The 22,808-nt window shown below is 39.4% G+C and overlaps 1 protein-coding gene across 1 annotated transcript; it reads right to left on the reverse strand.

Moving 5' to 3' along the window:
* Window positions 1-189: 189 nt before the first annotated feature.
* On the reverse strand, window positions 190-14,794 carry LOC145441512 (uncharacterized). Its single transcript, XM_080319393.1, has 16 exons — window positions 14,680-14,794; window positions 13,714-13,779; window positions 13,491-13,658; window positions 13,294-13,431; window positions 11,735-11,889; window positions 11,531-11,666; window positions 11,256-11,385; window positions 10,331-10,413; window positions 10,207-10,272; window positions 5,937-5,990; window positions 5,529-5,655; window positions 4,749-4,908; window positions 4,534-4,648; window positions 3,789-3,934; window positions 1,915-2,028; window positions 190-1,751 (listed from the first exon to the last, which is right to left on the reverse strand). The coding sequence occupies exons 1-16, from the start codon at window positions 14,741-14,743 to the stop codon at window positions 1,707-1,709; spliced, it is 1,767 nt and encodes a 588-aa protein (XP_080175519.1). The 5' UTR covers window positions 14,744-14,794; the 3' UTR covers window positions 190-1,706.
* Between the last annotated feature and the right edge of the window lie 8,014 nt (window positions 14,795-22,808).

Genomic DNA, 22,808 nt, shown 5'->3' on the forward strand with positions numbered 1-22,808 from the left:
ATGACTTTTTTCGGTTTTCCTATACCTATCAGATCCGTGAATATGTTCTTCTCACCAGCAGGATTGTGTAACCCCAACGAACTTTCAGACTATTTCGAACAGGCGTAAAAGACCATAGTAGCCGATGACCATATAAAAGTACTAACAATAACGACAACAACAACAACAGCAATCGTGTATCTCTCCATATGGACTATAGAATGATGCACCAAAGCAAGAGTCTTTGGTGAAGTTGGGTAAAACAATCACGAATTGTGGTTCTATGTCGACAGGTAACACTTGCAGCTTATGAGTAGTTGCATTGCTTAAAATGCATTGCAAAATGAAGTAGTTACTATTCTATGTTACGGAGGGGGGGGGGGGAGGGGTGAAACGATTCGTCTAATTTTCAAGCGCTCAAAACATGCGGTGTGGTACTGGTTTAAGCTGCGAGCTGTGCAGGGTACAGAAAGGTAGTAAGTGATAAGTTGTAACATACATTACCATCGAGCAAGAAACGAGTTAATGTCAATTTTTACAAGTCCAAATATGTTCATGTCGTACCATATATATTTTCAACGTGATTGTGCAAACACGTTCATGACCTTATCAAAAATTCCCCCATAATGATCGCTTAGCAGTCAACAACGAAGTACGAACGTAATAATGGCAAACCAATTACACGATTTCTGTGAAATCAATGATTTTCTCACTTTCACTCTTATCGGCAGAGTATTAATTTCGTCAATGTTTCGGTAGTGACAAAGATATGGGGATTTTGTTCAATTTTTCATGAGTGATAAGAAAAGTATATATGGTCTATTGTCTTGGACCAATTGCCTCATTAACATTAATTTTTTGACTTGATTCGCTGTACATTTGATTTACATATTTTGGTTACGAGATTTTAAGCATCTCTAGTTTATACTGATAGCGAACGAACACGTCTTTATTTCGGAAATAATTTGCAAATTGCAAGGTCTGCACCGACTGGCTACACACGGTTCACCTATGATATATAGATACATCACCGACCGATGTGACATCATTTCCAGGCAAAAATCTATTAAAATCGCGGAACGCGATGACGAAACATCGTCGCCTATAGTGAAGGTGTGATATGTCATTAAAGATTTCTGCAAAATGCTCGCAGTAATCCTATTTCAGGGTATTCGATAACTGAAGTTTCATTGATCATAGAACATACATATAAACTGGCTCTGAGAGATGAAGTCATGATTCATGATTATAAACAACAGCATATGAGAAAGTCTTGGAGATAGTAGAAATGACAAGACCTACGGTATCTATAGGATGAATGATTTATGTTAACCGTATAATAACCACTTTAAGTAATACAGAAAGTAAACACCTAAACACCTCATCCGAGCTACATGGACTTGGACATGGTACTTCCGAAGTACTGATCTCCAACTAATTGTACTAACGGCTAGAAGAAAATTTGAGTTCGCGAGTTTTAAAACTGTTCAAGATAGACGTAACGCTCGTTTCATCGGGCACGGGTCGTCTCATAAGTGTACAACTATATTTCTTTTATATCACATGACGAGAGTTGTGAGAATGATTTGATTTATAGACGCGCTGTTACATGTGGTATCGCTTTATGTTTCTAAGGCTATAAAAGCATGAAGAATAATATGAAGGAAAAACGGTGCGCAACGATGAAATCATGCGATGCTATCTTCGTCAACGTCGTACATAGCGCTTTATATTCCGGCGTAGCCTTGGATCCAGTCTCTATAAAACGTTACCTGCAAATATACAACATATCTTTATGTAACGGTCGTTGAATAAGTCACAGTCGACGTATATTGCAGAAGGATAGATATCTAGATATCCCTGATATTGCATAACAACGTGCGTTAAATACTTGTATGGTATTCGCATGTGCTATGCCCGACCCGGTTCATATACCTTGGAATAAACTCCAGGTTTTTCTTTCCGAGCACATCCAAGGCCCCACGATACCACGCCTACCAAATAGTCCGTTCCATCCACATTCTGAGTAAGAGGCCCACCGCTGTCACCCTGAAATAGTATTGCAAAAATGTAGAATAAAAAGGTAGCCTATAAGCCCAATACACATACAATATCGAATTGAAAGCCATGACATTAATATGTGAAGTTTGCAGACGGAGCCAAAGTCATAAAGCGTTGCTATTTAAGTAGAAGTAGAAGTACTGCAGTCAATTTATATTCAATCACAAATATTTCCAAGACTGTCAAAACTACTTAAAGAGGAAGTGGAATGTGAAAAATCTGAAAGTAGTTTCGAAACGTAGATTTAGTCGAGGAAGTTAATCGGTGGTCACTGCTTTGGAAATTGCAATATGCATTTTCGAGACTAACTAAAAATGACAAATGAGAATATTGGTACAATTTTCGAGAATATATTCAGCAGCAACGATTTCACCCATATAACTGACGCAAACCAATCCCCAAACTACTTTTGTATTTTGGTATAAATCTGGAATGTCAGTTCTCTTTCTCCTAAAAAATTGTTGAAGTAAAAGTGAAAGTTTCGAAAAACACAACCATTCTAGTAAACAGTGCAGGTAGGCGTGCCTGGTATACTCTAATTGGGTACTTGGTAAAAGCAAAAGTACGTCGATTCTGGCTACCTCTGAAAGGATGAGGATATCTGTCATCAATAACGATAATATTAAATGCGGAGATGGAGGTGACTAATTAAGCTTGAGTTCGACGTTGACTTCGGCATAACAGGATGACTGAGACGGTCAGTAACGAAAGCATCTACATTTTAAAAGTACCTAGTATATTTTCCTAATTTCACTACTTTACAAGCAGAGGTGGTCAGTAACGAGGTACTTCTGCTTTTTGAAGTACTCCAACTATATTTTCCTACTGGAACTATACTTACTCAAGGGGTAAGAATTTTAGATTACTTCTTCTACTTTTCAGATTTTAGGCATACCTATGCCTAGAATACTTACTTTTTTACTTAATTGGAAATTACTACTTCTACTGCTACTTGAGTTACAATGATGATAACTTTGACCATCTGTTGTCAAATGAGGTGTTTTTAAACTACTGCCACTGCAATACTATGCTAGCAGTTTTTCAGACAAAACTACACTCTTACATTTCTGATTCGAAGAGTTTCTGGTAAGTACATATCTGCAGTATACAATTGAATAGTATATTCATTACGAAATGAACCCTACTATTTTCGACTGACACTCCTAATTATGTAAAGTAGAAAGTAGTTTTGGCGTATGTCATCGTTATGTACGAGATTTTCATAAGAACAGGGCAAAATACTCCCGATGTGTCACGGTAACTGAATAATGAGCATGTTTTCGACAATCGCACCTATTTGTAGTGTCGTTTATAATTTGGCGTAAGTCGCTGACATACCATTCGCAGTTTCGGAAGTAGAAATATCCGATTAACCGCTAAAAGTAGGCTATGCGACCCTTCGGCAAAATTTATTATTTGAAACTACTTACTTGTGTAAGTTTCAGACTTTTATTTTATACTTCCACTAGAAGTAGTTTTGATGTTTTGAAAATAGCTACGACTACTTGTGCTTGACTATAAATTCAAGACGTTACTTCTTCTTTTACTTTAGTACCAACGCTCATTACTTTGACCACCTCTGAGTAATAATCGTGATCGTACGGTAATAACCTCCTAAGTCGTAATGTAAGTATACAGTGGGATTCACATTTATTGCGAGACGACAAATATAGCTTATGCCATTACTATACATAGGCCAAGAAGTCACGATCCACGTTTATATGCATAGATCTGTCCGTACGGATCACCTGGCAGGCGTCTTTATTTCCGCTTTCGTATCCAGCGCAAATCATGCTATCGCGAATGGCATGCGGCGACAGCCAGACCGCGCACGTCTCGCTGTTGACAAGCTGGAGATCCACCTTCATTAGATGCGTGGCGCGAGTCCGCAGCTCTAGACAAAATGAGGTAGTGTATCACATGAAAGAGGTGATTTCCCGGGAATATTTGTGATTTGGAAAAACATAAAATCTCAGAAATCGAGGTGTTACGTTGCCAGGGACATCTTCTTGCCTTAGACAGGCAATTAAACACTCACGAGCATCTGTTATAGCAGACTAAGGAACTTTATTAGGTCGAAGAGTAGAAAGTCACGAGTTAATTTGCTTATCGCTGCAAAAATTGCCTTCGCTGATGACTGGAAGTACAGTAATGATTCTGCAATCACATTATATCATTAACTTTCCCGTACATAAAATTCGTCGCGATAATAAACATGCCGAATTTGAATGTACCGTAGCAGTAAAGGTATAATGCAGAATTATCACGTTATCACGGGCTCATGTTTCAATCGTGATGAAAGTTATTTTTTGCTATTTGTTCGTGGTTGCGTCACAGTTTCCACATTACGTCATTATATTATAGAAAATAAATTTTGTTTCGCATACACCCCGTCCATCGATACACCCCATTTCGGGAAGCCGTTTCCATCCGCTGAATAAGAGCATCAAACGGGATTTTCAATTTCAAAATACCAAAGGAATATCTTCGCACCCGATGTGTCTCCCCACCCTGAAACGGTTACTTTTTGACCTTCCGGCATTTGATGAGTGGTCGGAGGGAGACAAATTGGCAAAATATAGTCGTTATATTGCACCGGTTCCCCAAGCTAAAACGAAGATTGATACGGTCAATACGCATATATGTTGGTCTTCATTTAATCTAATCGAATGCAGCACAAAATATGAAGTCAAACTCAAGACACTTGCCTGTAGCAAGGCAATGTCGTTCTCCATTGTTTCGGAATTGTAGTCATCATGAACTATGACCTTTATTACGTTTATTAGAATTGCGTGTTCAACTTTTGACTTCGATGGATATTTTTCGTGAATACCGAGATAGACCTTGTAGTACTTAGTCAGTTTTGTCCTGTAGTACAAGAAAAGGGTTTTAATATCGATTCGTGTTCTTGTCCGACCGATTGTATATTAATAAGGAATAGTAATAATACTAATAATTAGTCAATACGGGCCTCGGTTATGAATTGTTGCATGGAATCGGCATCGTTCGATAGAGATAGAGGCTAGCTAGCTTTATTTCAAATATCCGGCTATTTGTATATTTCTAGGTTTAGAATAGTAGTATCGTATGCCGAAGAAAGCATGTAGGGTGGGATTCTTGATATTCTTTGTCGAAACCATTATATCTAGGCTATATTGCACATGGTGCTAAAGTCACTTGAAGGTTATCTTCAGTCTCGATTGAGATTAATGACTACTATTTTATTCCCGCCGTTACGCAAAAGTTTGATTATGAAACAATTGATACAGTATCTGGAGTCGAACTGTCATCCATCAACCGTGACCTTAGGTTTGGCCAACATTCAAGCTGATGCGTCACTGTACTAAAACACAACAAAGTACCACTAATAAAGGATAAAAAAAGCAATATTTAGCAGATAATGTAATGCAGACAGACATGAATTTTATAAGCATTGCCAGCTCATATTATGGAATTCCCAATCAAATAAAAGAAGAATGCATGCATACTTGACGCAATGCGCCGCAGTCAGTATCCATGTCTGGTCTATGAGCGAACCGCCGCATATTGCAGCGTTGTTTCTTCCGAAGCGAATACTGATTTGCCACGGTATCGCACCTGGGTCGACCATCACTCCTGTCGAATAAATGATTTAATCCTCAGCCCTGGAACTTGGGATTATATGCCACGACTTGGCTCTCGCCGCACTTGACTTATATAAGCAACGAGATTTTTTGGATGACATCATCAAGTTAAAAACAGAAAGTGAGAATGGTTCTTAACTAGTACAAGTTTTAGGGTTACAATGCGTTACATCGACCCCTCGATTTTACATTCACGATAAGCGCTTGATAACCATGTCTATCAAATCTCTGTAAAATAAAGTTCCGACGCAAAGATTTCAACCATAATCTTACCCCCAACGATTCTTTGGTTCATATTCGGCTTGATTTTAGGTTTGCCGCATTGACCTAAAAGTAAAATGTAAATAAATATATTTCTATCAGATCGCAAACTGTCAAACTGGTGGCTCGCGGGTCGAATGAGGCCCACCAGGTCATCTTAAGTAGCACACGAGGGCTTTGGCGGTTGTAAAATAACTGGATCAATAATTGATTGTGACTGAGTGGGATAACATTGGTAGGGCGCCCGGCTTCTTGATCTGTAGATCGTAGGTTCAATCCCCGGCCGTGTTAGATGGGGGACTTGAACATAAACTTGCTAGGCGCTCAGCATTCCGGGAGAGCATGGAGGAGAGAAATCATTGTGGTGTGGACAAGATAACCTTTACTAAAGGTTGTAACTAGGGTTAGTTCGGAAATCAATAATTTTCACTATCCGGATAGCGGATATATCCGTAAATTTCGAATTTATCTAACCGGTTAACCGGATAAAAACTGCTAAGTGAGACAGTCGATTTCACTAGGTTTGCGTGAAAAATGGATTGTAAAATCATTACACAGTGTTATTGTAGATCTGCGTACACGCGCAGTACAAGCAAATACGAGAAAAATCACGCCAATTTCATGTTCACTGCTTCTGCAATGCCCTCCTTATAAAACACAATGCATCAATTGTGGCATCCTGTAGCCGTGAACGGGATGTTATGGAAAAGAGTCCACATGCATTGAATGCTCTTCCTGCTTCCACAGAAGTGGGCTGAATAGTAAGCAGCGCTTCGTATAGATAGTCTAAAGGTTGACCGGTCGCTTCCCGGAAGCTTCAAAGACTTTACGTTCCTTTTTGGCCATTCTTCTGTTTAGGTTTGGAGTATTCTAATGGAACGAAGAGTAACTGATACTGGAATTAATACCGACCCGACATGATATCTCGCTCTAATTCCCCCTTGCAAAATTCACGTGATCAGGCGCGTAACCAGCCGAAAAATAGGGGGGGGGGTGTTTGAGATAAAATGAAGGGGTTTCGTTTTTTTTTCCTCTTAATTTAGTATCAGCGGAAATCAATTACGCTATAGCACGCACGCACGCACATGTTTGCGAACATTCGATGTCATTCAGTTTCGCGAGCCAACGCATGCTAGGCCCGAGACGCGATGGTTAGGCCATCGGTGATATCTTTCGTACCAGATCTATTACAGATGCGATTGTGTAGGCCAGCGATAATATCGTAAGCACTAAGCCAATGCAGATGCGATTGTGCAGGCCAGCGATGGTATAGTGTGCTCAGGGCCTATTGCAGATGCGATTCTTCAAGCCAGCGGAACTATCAGCTTGTTGACGCGATAAATCAGGCCAGCGACGATAGCCGAGGGCGTGACAACCAATAACCTATTTCGCGATCTGCTAGCACTGACGTATCTCGCTAATTGGCAACACGCTTCCGCTAATTGGCCGCGCGCAACACGATACATTAAAGCTTACTAAAAAGTGTAAAACGGATTAGCAACGACACTCTTTTATCCGGTTAACCGCCAGAATCATATCAGGATATCAGATATTTAAAAAAAATGCACAAGAGTCACATCAATTGATCACATTATGTAGAAGTATACTGCGTTATTGACCACCTAATCCCATAATCAATAATATAATAATATATAATCCCATAATATCCACCTACAATCCATACAGTTTAATAAAGCGTGTAGGCCTACATGGTCACCATGTCCTCAGAGGTGGTCAAAGTAGTCAAGGAAGCTACTCAAGTAGAAGTAGAAGTAGCGACGAAAAAAATCTACTCAAGTACGAGTAGAAGTACTTCTTCCTTAAGCAACCTAAAACTACTTGAAGTAGAAGTAGAATTTATTGACTTTAAAAGTACTCAAGTAAGTAAGTAGTTGTGAAAACGATCCTAATTCGTTCACATGGATAGTCAAAAGGTGCAAATTGAGCTATGCGATAGGTGACGAGCTTGATTCATATTGATGCATACCAGCAGGTATCCAATTTTCGATAGCATAAGCATTCGTCCACATCATAGGATGAAAATGATAGTATTCATATGGAAATGCGATACTTATCCTCTGTTTTCTCGAACAGCACGTTTTAGAAAATAGCATGGCATGGCGCCATCCCCCATATTATAAGGTCCGTAGTTTAGTCGAAGAGCTATACGGAGAAGTTGTGTAGGATACGGTGTAAACACTTTGCGCGATTAGTAAACGTTAATAAAAATATGGGGGACCGCAAAAATGCCATATTGTGTAGCTTTATTTCCGGAAATTAAAGGCATTACTACACTTGCTTTTATACTTCAACATGTATTTTATCCAGACAAAAGAATGGATATTAATTATAACTCCGAGTATATGATACTGGGAATTGAAAATAAAACATAAATACTACTTCTAAAAGGGAAACATGTTTTTCATGCCTTCAGTCCAGAAAGTTTCAAAGGCGGTATGCTAAAACACCACCAAAACTAACAAAACTGTCAGAGTCCACTTTTGCAGGTTAGGACGTGCCATGGACATGCTAGATTACGATAGGACAGGTAAATGATGGATTGCGAAACATCAGTTTCAAACTATATGATGAGCCATATATACTGTGATGAATTATTTCATATAGGCGAAGGGCGACAATGTGGTGTGAACTCAGGGATATCTAATTCTAGATATCCCTGTGCGAACGGAATCACGCCAACCCGCTACCTAAATTATATTCATCGATACTTTCGTGAAATCATTGGTAACGCCGTATCCACTGCGCGCGAAGCGCGACGAAAATTCTGGGCTTTACTCAACTTTTATGAAAATTAAATGTTGATGCTCCGTGAAAACAGCCCCGAAATTCCTCAGGCTGTCTTCCTGATTGGAAGATTGAACTACTTCTACTTGACAAACTGAAAATAGCGAAAGTAAGTAAGTAGATCACAAAATATTACGAAGTAGAAGTAGCGAAAATCAGATCTACTTGAGTAAGTACCAGAAGTAGAGGAAAACTACTTGAGTACTTCTAAAAAGTAGAAGTACTTCGTTACTGACCACCTCTGGTCCTGCCTGAAGGTTTTCATCGTAGTAGTCATAGATACTCAAGTAGTAGCAACGTAGGAAATTCTATTCAAGTATCAAGACAAGACATGGCAAAACTACAACAGATTTACGGACATATAATGAAGGTATGAAAAGTGCTCTAGTACTTCGTTGCAAAAAGTAGATGGTCTAACGTTCGTACACTTTTAGCAGTTAATCGGAGGTTTCAACATCCGAAATTGCTAAGTGTCTTTAACGCAAAATCACAATGGGGATATTTTTCACAGTTGGTGTGATGATTTCACTGAAAAAAAGTGATGCAGACATAGGGTTACCATATTTTGGAATCGGGAAAGGAGGACAATTTTACCAAATCATAAAAGTTAGTTGAGCGATGTTGAAAACAGTTGAATTTGAAATATCTACTAGAAAACTTTGTTGTGTTGACTAAAAAAAGGTCACCACTTTGACTCGACTCCCGAATGACCCATTTTATACGTAAATTTTGTGGTGTTGACTAAAATCAAAAGTATTTAATCACTTTCATTCGACTTCCGAATGACCCGCTCGAACGTCCGCTTAACCTATTTCTCGCTGTTTATGTCGATTTTCAGTTGGCCGTAATCCGTTACCCTAGCTGGAAAAGCTGGAAAGGAGTACGAATTGCCAAAAAGGGAGACATTTAGGCATCCTCGGAGGACATTTTCAATTTCCGCAAAAAGAAGGACAAATCCTCCTAAAGTGTGGTAACCCTATGTAAACATGCCCTAAAACTACTTTCTAGTTTACGAAATCTCAAGACTACAAATTAAATAGTTTCGCCTAAAAAGTAGAAGTGGAAGTAGTCTAAATTAAGTAATGAAAGTAATAAAATATACTTGAGTACTCCGAAAAAGTACAAGTCGTTTATCACCACGTAAGTGATACAATGATTATAATTAATACAAAATGGGGATAATATAGCGAGGATGTGCTGCCGTGTACAGTTCTTATCATATTTTGACCAGATCTAAATTAAATTACACTTTTAATATATCTGGCCGGTTGAAGGCAACCAACACGCTGTGTGGCTCTAGCTACACTTGTTATGACGCTTCTGGAGTAAATAATGCCTTTTTATGATTCGAGATCATCAGACTTAAAATAAACTGATATGTTCGTAACAGTGATACGGGATAAGGAAATAATCAAGCTAGTATCTAGTTTCAAAATCTATCGACATCACTAATACAAAGAAATACAAATGCGCATACCAGTAGATTCACTTGAACGCATTTTACGTGCTCCTTTTTCTTCCTGGAAAGGCTTCGACTTCGGGCCTGAGAAGTCACAATGACAATGCAACATCGAGCTTGCCTGCTGATTTGCTATACTCACAATAAACTTGATTAATTTTCCTAATGTCCAAAGTTGAGAGTTGATCTCTTTGACCGATTTGAACGCGGTGCCCTACTCCATTCCTACATGAAAAGCAAAAAGAATGCGTGTCTAGACCTGAATTACGTTTGACCGTATACGAAGAAGAGATGGTGGAATGGTAGATCACTGATCAGCAAGCCTGGGTCTATATATTACCGAGTTACTATACGTACCGTATGAGTGGGGTTGCATTTAAAAGAAATGATTGTTTAAGACACTTTGTTCAAGACATGTTTTAAACAGTGTTTTAAACAAAGGCCTTTTAAAATTTTTTTTCAAGTTGTAGGTCTATAACTATATGTGAATACTTTCCAAAAACATGTTTTATCACCCTGCGGACGATTACCAACCGATATGGCCGACGTATACGATTTGGATGGTTGGAACCCGCGAAATAGGCGCTTCAACAGCTATAGTACGTAGATATGTAGATCATTGGTGCGGAATGCATGTTCTGATGATGATGACCGCCGACCTTCAAAATGCTGCATGACGATGTAGTGCTGGTTAAAGATATTTTTGGTCCGTACATGACTGGGCTTGGAAGCCTATTTCGTCGAAGGAGCTACCCTGTATTTTCAATTGTCAATGTCAATCCACTATGACGTCACACTCGAAAATTCGTGACGTCATTACTTAAAAAACAAGGGCCTTGTTTCAGACATGTTTGTTTGAAATTGATTTTTGTTTTACACACAACCCTAAGTATGAGTAATGAGTATACTACATTTCCTGGCTCATTATTTCTGTCGTGTAACATTAATACTCGATTCAGAGTCCATTGCTCGAATCATTGTGCCCTATATAGCCTTATGCATAACAAACACACGTGCAAAGCATATGAACTGCATGTGAAGATAAATTCGACCAGTGGAAGACTTACTTCACTTGTAGAGTCGTTTCATTGTTTTTTGAATACGCCCGTTCTCCGAAATGCAACACCGAGTTATAGTCATATGGCTGTCCGCCGAATACTTCAGAAACAGTTATTTTGTCGAAATTACTCTCTTCGCCTGTAAAGTGTAATTCCATGCTACAGAATTGGAATTGAAGTTCACGCTGTTGCTAACAAAAAGGGTAACCAATTTGCACACTAGATTGTTAGATTTGCGGTATCTTTCAATGGCAATTAGGCTGATATTTGATGAAATCTCTCACCGGGTATAACATTCTTCAATTCAACTGATACATATTCATCTCTGTCCGGCCTTGAATGTTCGTGAAAGAAGCCTAAAGCGTGTAAGAGCTCATGGAGGATGATACCCAGGCGATTGCATCCCGTTCCGAGCGATAGCTTCAATTGATTGGCACTGGAGTTAGCTGCGTGGTTAATTGTTCAGTTAGAAGAGAGGCAAATTATACCTGCTGCCTGCCGTGGCGCCTTCCTAAGAAAGACCAACAGCCATCTCCTTCAATTATTTCGATGAAGTCATCCTCAGTAGTCCGGTCAACGAAACGGATGCATGTTTTGCTCTCTAGTAGGCTCAGCGCTTGCTGAAACAGTCTTTCATTCTTTCCTGCGACAATCAATTGTTTTTGCTTAACGCATGAATGTCAGTGTGTTGTGAACGATAAGTGTAGTAGCGGCGCTATTTGACTTGCGTTTCGGCGGGTCAGCCTGTCTGGTATACAAGCTTTTGGGAACACTGATCACTGCACGTTAGCACAATCGGCTTTTTAGTAGTACCTCTTTTATGGACTATGTTTTTACCTTGGATTTGGATCGGACCGGAATGTGATTTCATTCAAAAAGGTTGGATCCGGTTGGACTTGGACGGTCTTTGGGATTTAGCATACCCAGATTCTGACTGGGGTACGCTGGGTTCGCATCCAGAAGCTCGGGACAGTGGAAGAATAGAGGAGAAAAGTTGCGATCATATTTTGAGATCCCCAAAAGAGGACACTTTAGCCTACTTTTTACAAGTTACAAAAGAAATAATAGCAGACGAGAAAACGGGTAATCTAAAATTTTTTGGGCATCCTCGAAGGACATTTTCGATTTCCACAAAAATGAGAAGGACCCTATAGAATAGGACTTTGGATTTTGAATTATTGTTGGATCTGGATGAAGTTGGACTGCGAATTTGAAAAATAGTTTTCTGGATCTGGGTGGAGTTGGACGGAAACGGTTAATTTCCGGGATGGACTTGGACCGAAAAATATCACAGTCCGCTCATCACTGCTGTACGTGACATGTACAATGCAGGGTTGTGATGACTCGAGTCACGATTTTCTGATGACTCGACTTGACTCGAGTCATTTTCTCAAAATACGAATCTGTTTATTGACTCGACTTGGACTCGAGTCATTGCGCATGACTCGAACCAAGTCATGTGACTCGAGACTCAGACGGCCAAGACCAACATTTCATTGTAATTTTGAATAATAGTAAAGTAACCATACCTATAGGGATTTCGTCTATTGGTACTGGTACTTGAAAATGCGACCAGTAACTGCTAAAAGTGGGGGAAATTAGTATATTATAAATGCGAATCATTCGATATCTCGAAACATAGTTATAAAAAAAAGGTTTAACAAGACTTCAACTGAAAACTGAGCAGTCAACACAATGACTTGGACTCGGACTTGAGTCATAATACCATGACACGGACTCGATCCTCTGCTCGATGACTTGGACTCGGACTTGGCTCGGTGGTGAATTGAAAATGACTCGAGTCAAAACTATAAAAGTGAGATTGTCTTGTGACTCGAAGCCTCGTGACTTGGTTACAACCCTGATACAATGCAAAGTACAAACCGCCAACAAGCCTTTTCTAATTGTCACTAGATGTCAGTGCGGAGTAAGGTAAACACTAAACAGAGAGTAACAGACGATTTAAACAAGGCAGTGAGGAATCAGTTTTAGCATCATCGAATAACACTTATTCTAATATCTAATCCATGCTGAAGTTTTCCTCAACCTTGGAAGGAAGGTCCAATAATGTATGGTATCTGAACATGCCCGTCCTTTTCCCGCGGCCAGTACAGATTTGTAAGGTCTGCTGAGCTTGAAGATGAGGCTCTGCCAAATATATAGTTCACCAAGTCTCTGTTAGCCTCTGTAAAGTACGAATAATGTCTGTTATCGGTTCCTGGCCGATTATAAAATATGGCCCACCATCGACTCTCATATCGGATTGGACTAAGCCGTCAACACTTCTTACGCATTTGCAACTTATGTATCCACCATGCGTTCCTTTCTCGTAATGCTGGTCGATGCTACATTTAGGACAGGTGGAAATATCAAAGAAGTGTGGTACGTCGACAACGGAAGCTGTCACGTCTCCTGTAAATCAGATAAGCACCATAATATTGCGTCAAAGTGAAATATGGCACCGTACTTTCGCCTTGATTAATGTCAGTCTCGTCTTTGATCTCGTTTGAGTCGTTGCCAATATCATTAACTTCTGAATAAGAAAGTATATATTTAAACCTTTTCAGAAGTTTGAAAAGGTAACGCAGTTTGATGTTCTGCTAATATACGATACGTCTCTATGAACGCTATATCCCTTCGTAGCCTTACCATCCAGAGCATGGATGTCAAATACAATTTTGGTCGTAGTAGGCCGCATTCAAACCTTTAGATCGGTTGCGGGCCAGGTCAGTCAAATTACACCAGAATGTTAGCTGCAAATCCGTACCTTTGTTTTTCAGTGGGTGCTTCATTATCAAGCCTGTATGCATAAGACCACCTAACAGTATTTTTGTTTGTTTCAGTTTTTGTGATTCCACTTTATGTGTTATGCGGAATCAAGTTAAAAATATAATGATTTTTGGTATCAACGATATTTTTCGATTTATCACCCTCTTCGTTTTATTTTTTTCAGACCGAGTAATGAAAAATACCCTTTCAAAAGTGTTCATGAAAAGCATTTTAGACCAACCGGGAATCAAATATTCCCGAGTAAAATAAGTCGGGTAGGCCCACCTTGTAGCCAGCTTTCATAAGATATTTTACAGTCCACTTTTCTTGTAGACGAAATCACTCTAAAATATTTAAAATCAATGTTACGCATGACCGATTTTGAAAGCGATTGGGTTCTAATCCTGGTTAGTGGTCCCATGTCCCATGATCCCATCTGTGGTCTGTGATCGGGGTTCAATTTTGACGAAATTAATTTTGTCGCACTTAAGTGCAAGATACAGCGCTAGATAACGTGTTATATGGGCGTGTTCGACATTTACTGCGCTGGATAATACAACCATTTTTCTTGTAGGCTACTTCTTCATTTGATTCGCGAGGCAGATCCAGTCCGTGCCCTATGTTTGCCATCCATCAGACCTACAGAGGCTTCAATCCTACTTACCACATTCGGCATAATATTGAAACCCGAGCACAATCACTGTGATAACCGTCTTCCACGGCAGCATGCTTACAATCTGGATCTGACTCGAGCTGTAAGTAAAAGTGAAACCGGTAAGGAATATTTATTCAAATGAAACATCCGGAACCTGTCGGCCTCGTCTGATATATTTGACGTGCAATACAATGATTGCCTTCTTTGTCGTTTGGAAATGAGGATAGCCTGTGACACACAGCTGCGATGACTGAGTGATACCATTACTTCATCTTTCATACAATCTGACAAGACTAATGAAATGAAATTTACATTTGCAGTTCACAGTTGGCCATAATGGCATGCCGTTATAGGTCCTATTGGTATTTAAATTGTATATATCAAGCACCACAAAAACTATTCAATTAATTAAAATAAATAATTTTATACGACTTCCCCGCCATTGGGATCCAGCATGTAATCAGCAGAGGTGGTCAGTGAAGAAGTACGTACATTGCAAGTAGCTTTTGTCTACTTACCCTACTTCTTCAAGTGGTTACGGTTTAGAGCAGACTACTTGTACTTCTACTATAGACAGTTTTAAGTTTTCGATAGGCGAAACTTGGTCTAAAATACTTGAAAATCGCTAGTTCTACTTGCACTTGAATAGAAATTTTAGGACATACTTCTACTTCTGCTTCAGCACCAACGATGACTACTTTGACCAACTCTAGTAATAAATCGCGAATGAATGACACGCTAGCGGGTACGCGGTGATTCAATATACATACATGCGTATTGCGTATGCGAAATCGGGCCGTTATATCTGGCTTTATTCGAAGCCGCGACGAAGCCTAACACTTGTTTAGAAGACTGTGACGGCGGCAAGAACATCCACACCTAAACACTCACACAGCCGAACTCATGAAGAGGTACACAACACACTATATACTACACATTTTAACACCGGTTAGTAATGTAGCTAGATAGCGTAGTGGTAGAATCCACGGCTGCAATACCAGTGGTTGTGGGTTCGAGGCCGACTACAGAATTCCTACTTAAGTGCTGGAGGTTTATGTAGGACTAGGCTTCTCCTCGCCATCTCATCCGCGTATAAGCCAGTGGTTCCAACCTTTTTGTCTTCGCGGACCCCCTTTGGACCCCCGCGGACCCCCCCCCCCCCCCCCAAGCTTTAGTTCAAATTCAGCTCTATTACTGTGCAACCGTCATCTGTAGTCTAGTGATAAACAGCAACAAAATGACGTTTCTTGAAACAAACATCATACTATTTATGTAGAAATTGGGAAAACGTTTATCATTTCAAAGCGTATTCTGTCGCTGCGTTTTTTGAAATACACCGCCGTGTCTCTAAAATCCGCGCCCTCGATATGACATGAACGAGTGGCGAAAATCCATTAATTTACACAAAGATAGGTGGTGGCGAATGCAATAACGCGTAACGACACTCTTGAGCCAGATCGCAACATACATGACACCAATATCATCATCATAACGCCTAACAGACACAGTCATTTCTGTGTAGCAGCTCATCTGGAACTTATTCTGGAATAGCGATTATGTATATCACAGGAGAAAATGGATTTTTTTTGCAAGCGAATTTATTCCGAAACTTGAGCCAAACATCTCTAAACAGCAATATGTTTGTATCAGCAGGCCATTGGCAATTTGGAGATTAAAATGAGTTTGCACAGTAGAATATTTCATCTCAGACGGCCATTCTGTTTACATGAGTCCTTAAGTTTTAGCAGTTATGAAGCGTAACTGCATCGTGATTAAAAAAAATAGAAACTAGACCATCACACATTTTGCAAATTTGAAGGTTTCGCGGATCCCGGTTGAGAACCACTGGCGTATAAGCGTTGTCTGAAGTGGGCCATGCTATACGAGTCGGAATCAGTTACGGAATTAACAATAAGGAATATCGGCCTAGTGTAAATGACCATTGTAGTCGACAAAGGACAAACACAATGAATACCACAAACAACAGCAACACCACCAATCAGTACGATATCTTTTACTATACTATAACCCCTCTACATCGGGTCGAATAGCACTTGGGCAATTGGTAATGCACTAATGCGATATTTTCCATGAATGCTGTTGACACTGTGAACGCTTCGAATCCTTGAATGCGAATATATATTTATACGAATATATGTACGAAGGAGTGTAACGATTCGATATATGCTTATTGCTTATTGATTATGCATAAAAATATATAAAATGACTAACATTACATGAAAAATCTTGCTTCTGCAGTGTTTATAATGAAACAACCATAATGAAATTCTACATGACGATCTGGTTAACTAAAGCCGCTTGACTCGAGAGCAAAGTATGTTCAGAAACAAATATTTCACCCAACTTACAAGATATCTGGAAATTTTATGCCCGCAGCAAAACACTTGTAAATGGGTCTTGCATTCGAAATAATATTTTCAGCAGTCAGACACGCCGAGTTTAAATATGTCACGAGTGGAGAGTCCGAAAGCGAAAATCTGATCGTATGATACAATCCATGAAAAGTGATGTATTTTTCCAGAAAATGTGCCACACGTCAACTTGTCATTTTTTGCTGACTGATATCACAATGAAAAACAATTTCGGCGTAACTGATATTCAATTATAATATTTCTTCATTATGAACACTGAATTTGTCATCCTTCTATCGCGAAGACGTCAATCATTCATATGACGATATTTACCGCATTTATATAACCCTCGTGCATGCGATGTTATCCTCACTAGCCAGGGCATGCTAGTAGAGAAGGTGCGAACCCCAATATGGGTCTGATTCGTGTGAGAACGAACTTTTATAAAATGTTCGCTGTGAACATGAGCATATGATGATAAGTGACGACACATTGTCAATTCAAACACAATATCACATTTTGTCTTCCTCCGTGTCTGAATTAGATATTACCGGAGAAGTATAGTCATTAATCAATAGGGGAGACCGGGGATAATCGTAACACTTTTTGTAGGCTACTTTCTAACAATACGTGTTTTTCTCATGGAAATTTCATTTCCAAAGTTTTATATAAAGAAACCAACAACTCGATAGTTGATATAAAAACTAAAATGGAATTCAATAACAATCAATCATGGAAATTTTGGCTCGCGAAAACCGTCGCTCAAATGTTACAATCCCCCCGTACCCAGGGGCAATTGTACCGCCCATATGGGGCAATAATAACAGTGTTATTTATAAATAAAAACAAACGAAATGAACAACGAAAACGGGAGCACAAATTGTATTATTGCATTAAACTAAAGAAAGAGAAGTTTGAATGCTTCAAGGCTACGCCCCAACGCATTTTGCCATCTTAATACGGGATCACCCTTCGCGCCTTCTTCATGAGCTCAAAGTGTACAAGAAACTAATTCATTCCATCATATCCCTGCACACATTCCGCCTCTTCTACCAAGGTGCTGCTGATCAGCGTGCATAATGGGTTGGGCATTCGGTCATCTGCGAAGGTGTGAAACCGACCTGACTAAAATATCTTGGTTGAATTGGCTAATGATAGTGTAGTAAAACGAGGACACATCATTGTGTGGCGTCAAAGCTAATGGAATTATTGTGTTCTGTTCACACCACATGAAAAAAATGTAAGTGGGCCATGCTCAAAGTCATAGGACGAGGATTCAGTCATGAGCAAGTTCTTAAGTGACTATTGAAGGTCGACACAACAAAAGTCGATCAACTTGAGAAAGGGTAGTAGAACCACGGAAACAACCTAACCCTAAGATTCACATCACCACTTCTGTATGGCCGTTCCGACAGATGGTCATGTTAGAATTGGTATGGCGAGGTACTGTCTGTTCTGGTATTGAACTTCTGGCTGTTGCAAGATTCATCTGCAGTAGATAAATGGTTATACCAACATATGAACAAAGATTTTCAGCATTGAAATGATATTGTAACGGGGCAAAAGTAACATAGTGTTACAATTGCCCCTGACACGCTCGACCATGATTAGTGTCTCAGTATATGGTACCTTCCCGGCGATGCAAGTCGAGGTTTTCCTATCATCACGGTAGACTGTGGTAACATTGTTCCAGCTCCATATATTACGCTGTAACCACTTGAGGTATTATTCTTCTAAACAAATTATTCCAGACCAGAAAATATTTACTCAAGTGTCCAAAATTTCGTGTTTTTTTTTCAAATTATTTCGGGCTTTAGCGTTTTAGTTTAACGTAACTTTAGGTATGTTAGGAGACATAACTGCCGCATGCGAACTCAAAACATCAATATTATTTGAGCACCTTTCTAACGATGAGATCGATTGTTACAGTTGCCCCTAGTTACATTTGTTCCCGGTCTCCCCTACACTTGGTGTCATTCATGACGATGTGACTATCTTGCTGGTCGGAGATGGTTTTCAGCCCACAATCCGCAAGTGTCAGTGTATTGCAGGGATTCTCAAAAAAATAATCTTTTAATCTTAGGGTCAATTTGACTCTGAGGAACCCAAATATCATTTATGACATCTTTAGGGATGAAATACAGCGCGGAAACTGTCTCGGTATACCCTGCTATTACCGGGTCAAGCACGTATAATATAGCGGAGGCGGAAGTCATCATATTATTCTCAACGTCAATAGTGTAATTGGTGTTATGTCTCAAGCAAAATGCTCAAGAATCAATAATATATTCGACCATGGTAGGTTTATCCCAGTTTTGAGCTCATGTTCCTTTCATGTAGTCACAGTCATGCAGAGATTGACAGGAAGTTGAACTTCAAGGACTTTCGATCATAGGTTTTCAGATTGCCGAAAATTCTGGTATTTCAGAATAATTTTCTAAGTTCAGAACATTCTAAGTTACGTTTGCGACTACGGAGCTTTGAAATGTCCGGGTTCGCACACCGAACATAAGTCATGTTATTCTGGCATCAGTTAAAGTTGAATAATAGCTTTACATGTATTGCATATGATATATTCAGAGAAGATGGACGCGGTTCCCTTGTCCATATGGGCGACGATTTTCATCAAAATATATGCGTAAAACCCAATAATAGAAGAAAAATAGGAGTAGTATTTAGAGTTGCATTCAAAACAAAAGGTGTTTTAAAACACTTCGTTTAAAACATGTTTTAAACAGTGTTTTAAACAGAGGCCTTTTAAAAAAAATTTGTCACTTTTCAAGTTGTGTAAATACTTTCCAAAAACATGTTGTATGAGCCTACGTACAATTACCACCCGATATAGCCCACGTATATCGATATGGGATGGTTGGAACCCTCAAAATAGTCGGTTCAACATAAATAGTACAGATATTTCGTCAAAGGAAGCTATATTTACCCTATATTTTCAATTGTCAATGTCAATCCACTAGGACTCCACAATTGAATATTCGTGACGTCATGACTTAAAAAAAAACAATAAAAATCATGTTTTAAATTAGGGCCTTGTTTTAAACATGTTTTTTTTTAAATTAATTTTTGTTTTAAATGCAATCCTAAGTATTACTACTCAAATAAAAAAGAAGTAACCATTTCCAATGCGTGTCAAAATTACTTTAGGTCGCAGTACATAATGGAAAGTACTCGAGAAAGTACTTTCAAAAAGTAGGTTTTTGATCGGAGGCGAATACTTTCCAAAGTGGAGGATATGTATTCGCGACTAACATAAAATGAGTAACCACACTCCAATAGGTGTGATTTTCGAAAATATATTTAGTCACCGTGATACAGGGGCTATTTCACGCTGTTTTTAATACAATTTCACTCATAGAATTGATGCGAACTTGTCCGCAAATTACATTCTACTTTTAAAAATACAAAACGTAAAAGTTAAGTGGTTTCGCCTGAAAAACAGTTCAACTGATAGTGAAGTAGTTCGAAAACATAGCCAATTGAAGGAGTAGGGCATGTAAGCAAAACTTAAACTACTCTAATATTTCGAAGAAGTAGAATTGCTCCGCTATCTGGCCACTTCTGAGTGATCTGGCACATGACGTGAAAACATTGTGTTTTAAATTATGTGATATTTTGCGCGTGTTTGCATAGTGACTCCTGTTTCATTTCTGCGATGCTAAATATGAATATGTGACGCAGAAAACTTTCCAGACTGTGTTTCGTCTGCCCACTATGTTCAAGTAGACAGACTGATAACAACAATTGCGCCGTAACAATGATGCGGCGACCTGTCAATGATATGCATGGAATCCTTCACCAATTTCTACAAGGAGATGACAAGTTTCCTCTCGCATCAAGTAGGAATTGAGTACCTTATCCGGGTCAGATTAATCATCGTTACGTTGCATTTCCTTGACAAGTGATATGGTACTCATGACATGATCGGGAATACTTACAGCTCTATTTTTTCCGGCAGAATTCACAATCCTTTAACCAACCGATGCCTCTCAAATCATCATAGTTTCTTGTGGTCCTTGGTCATGGTCATGGTTATAGTGATTGGTCATCACAAAATTTTCCAATATTTTGAAGTACTTTTTTTCGACCATAATACTGTCTTGTGCTGGGTCTAAATAGCTGTAATGAATGGTTACTTTTTGAGGTTCAACTGCTTTTCGGAATAGAGAAGTGTCGCTAGCGTAATGATGCTATCTACTCCCCGGGCCAGTAAGATAATCTCCCAGCATGTACGAACACCCGGGGAGTAGTGGCGAGATATCGTAGTGGTACAATCCACTGCTGCAACACTAATAGGTTGCGAGTTCTAGTCCGAACGAGGTCGACTCCTGAATTCCTATTGTGTGGGAGGTTTATCTATAGGCTCCTCCTCGCCATCTCATCCGTGTAAACGGTGCCTTGTAAAAGCCTAGAAATTGGCCGTGCTACAAGTCAGCGTTTAAGGATTAAAAATGAAGAAAATTGGCCTGGTGTAAATAACAGTCGTCGACAAACACCATGAATACCACAAACAACTACCCGATGAGTTATATTGAATTATGAAAGTCATCTTCCCTTTGCGAAAACTACACAAAACGTGATTAAACATATCAATTTTGAACTTGAGGACAATGAACTTAAGAAGTTTTTAAACCAGTATGGTTCCCAAACTTTTTTGGTTTGTAGCACACTAAACTTATAAAATGCTCGCGACACACTTACAAAAAATTTGCTTCAGAAATATTTTCACGTGAGCGGTACGGTGTCTATATGTCGCTTTATGGAAACATATATACGAGTATAACGGCGTTGCATTGTCGACAAATATACCCACATTTCGTCGCCAATTCCTATATTTTCGCGCCTGAAAGACCTACGACATCGTATATCACCCAGCGAAAATGTCATGGTCAGAATCGCATCAAATCTTTGTTCCTAATCCAACATATCTGACGATAATCGAGATTCCATATCATTAATCCGATTAAGCAACTTCGTACAAGATATTCGGTTTCTCGTTGGCTGCGCATTGGCAATTACTCACACTGCGTTCGCCGCAAAACGGCAAAGCATTCCTAATCTTGGCAAATATTTATCTGATCGTGGTGATCTTGACATAGCACATAACTTATTTCGTGTTTTCCAATTCGCAGATATCAATCCAAAACGGGATGTATATGTAAATGTTCAAATATCCCTTCAGACTATAGTAGAGCCAAGAGAACTGCAGTACCAGCATATTTCTCTAAGCCTTATCGCTTTACGGGTTTCTGTTTCACTGTTGCATCCGTCAAACTTCCTCCATTCAGTTTCCAGCCTGACGCGGGATATGGAAAGTAATGCAATAAACATGTCCGCCGTGAATATATTTGGCGACTTCGACGACGTATGATCGATGTCAGCAAGTATTTTAGCGATATCCCCGATGTATCTCATGTCAACATATTATACGTTGGCCATGTCACCAACCGAATATGTAGTATGTTAATGACGTCAGGATATAGGTTGATGATGTCACTTGCTAATGTTTTAGAAAACCTCTGATCCCTCGCATTAAATCTATACTATCACCAGTTGTATTTTCTTCGATGATCAATTCCACACCATACTATCAAGTAAGCCTACTGTAGCTTGCTTGTATAAAAGAGGGAAGGAAAGTCTATGAGTTACCAAATTCTTAGTACGGACACCAGGTGTAGGCCGTGCGGGGGATGAATTAAGTGCTGCCGCAAAGATTTTTGTATCGAGAGATGGAAGATGTTACGTGGTGTTGGT

This window comes from Botryllus schlosseri, chromosome 6, assembly GCF_051294905.1.
Source record: "Botryllus schlosseri isolate E-star chromosome 6, Bs_hap1, whole genome shotgun sequence".
Lineage (NCBI taxonomy): Eukaryota > Metazoa > Chordata > Ascidiacea > Stolidobranchia > Styelidae > Botryllus > Botryllus schlosseri.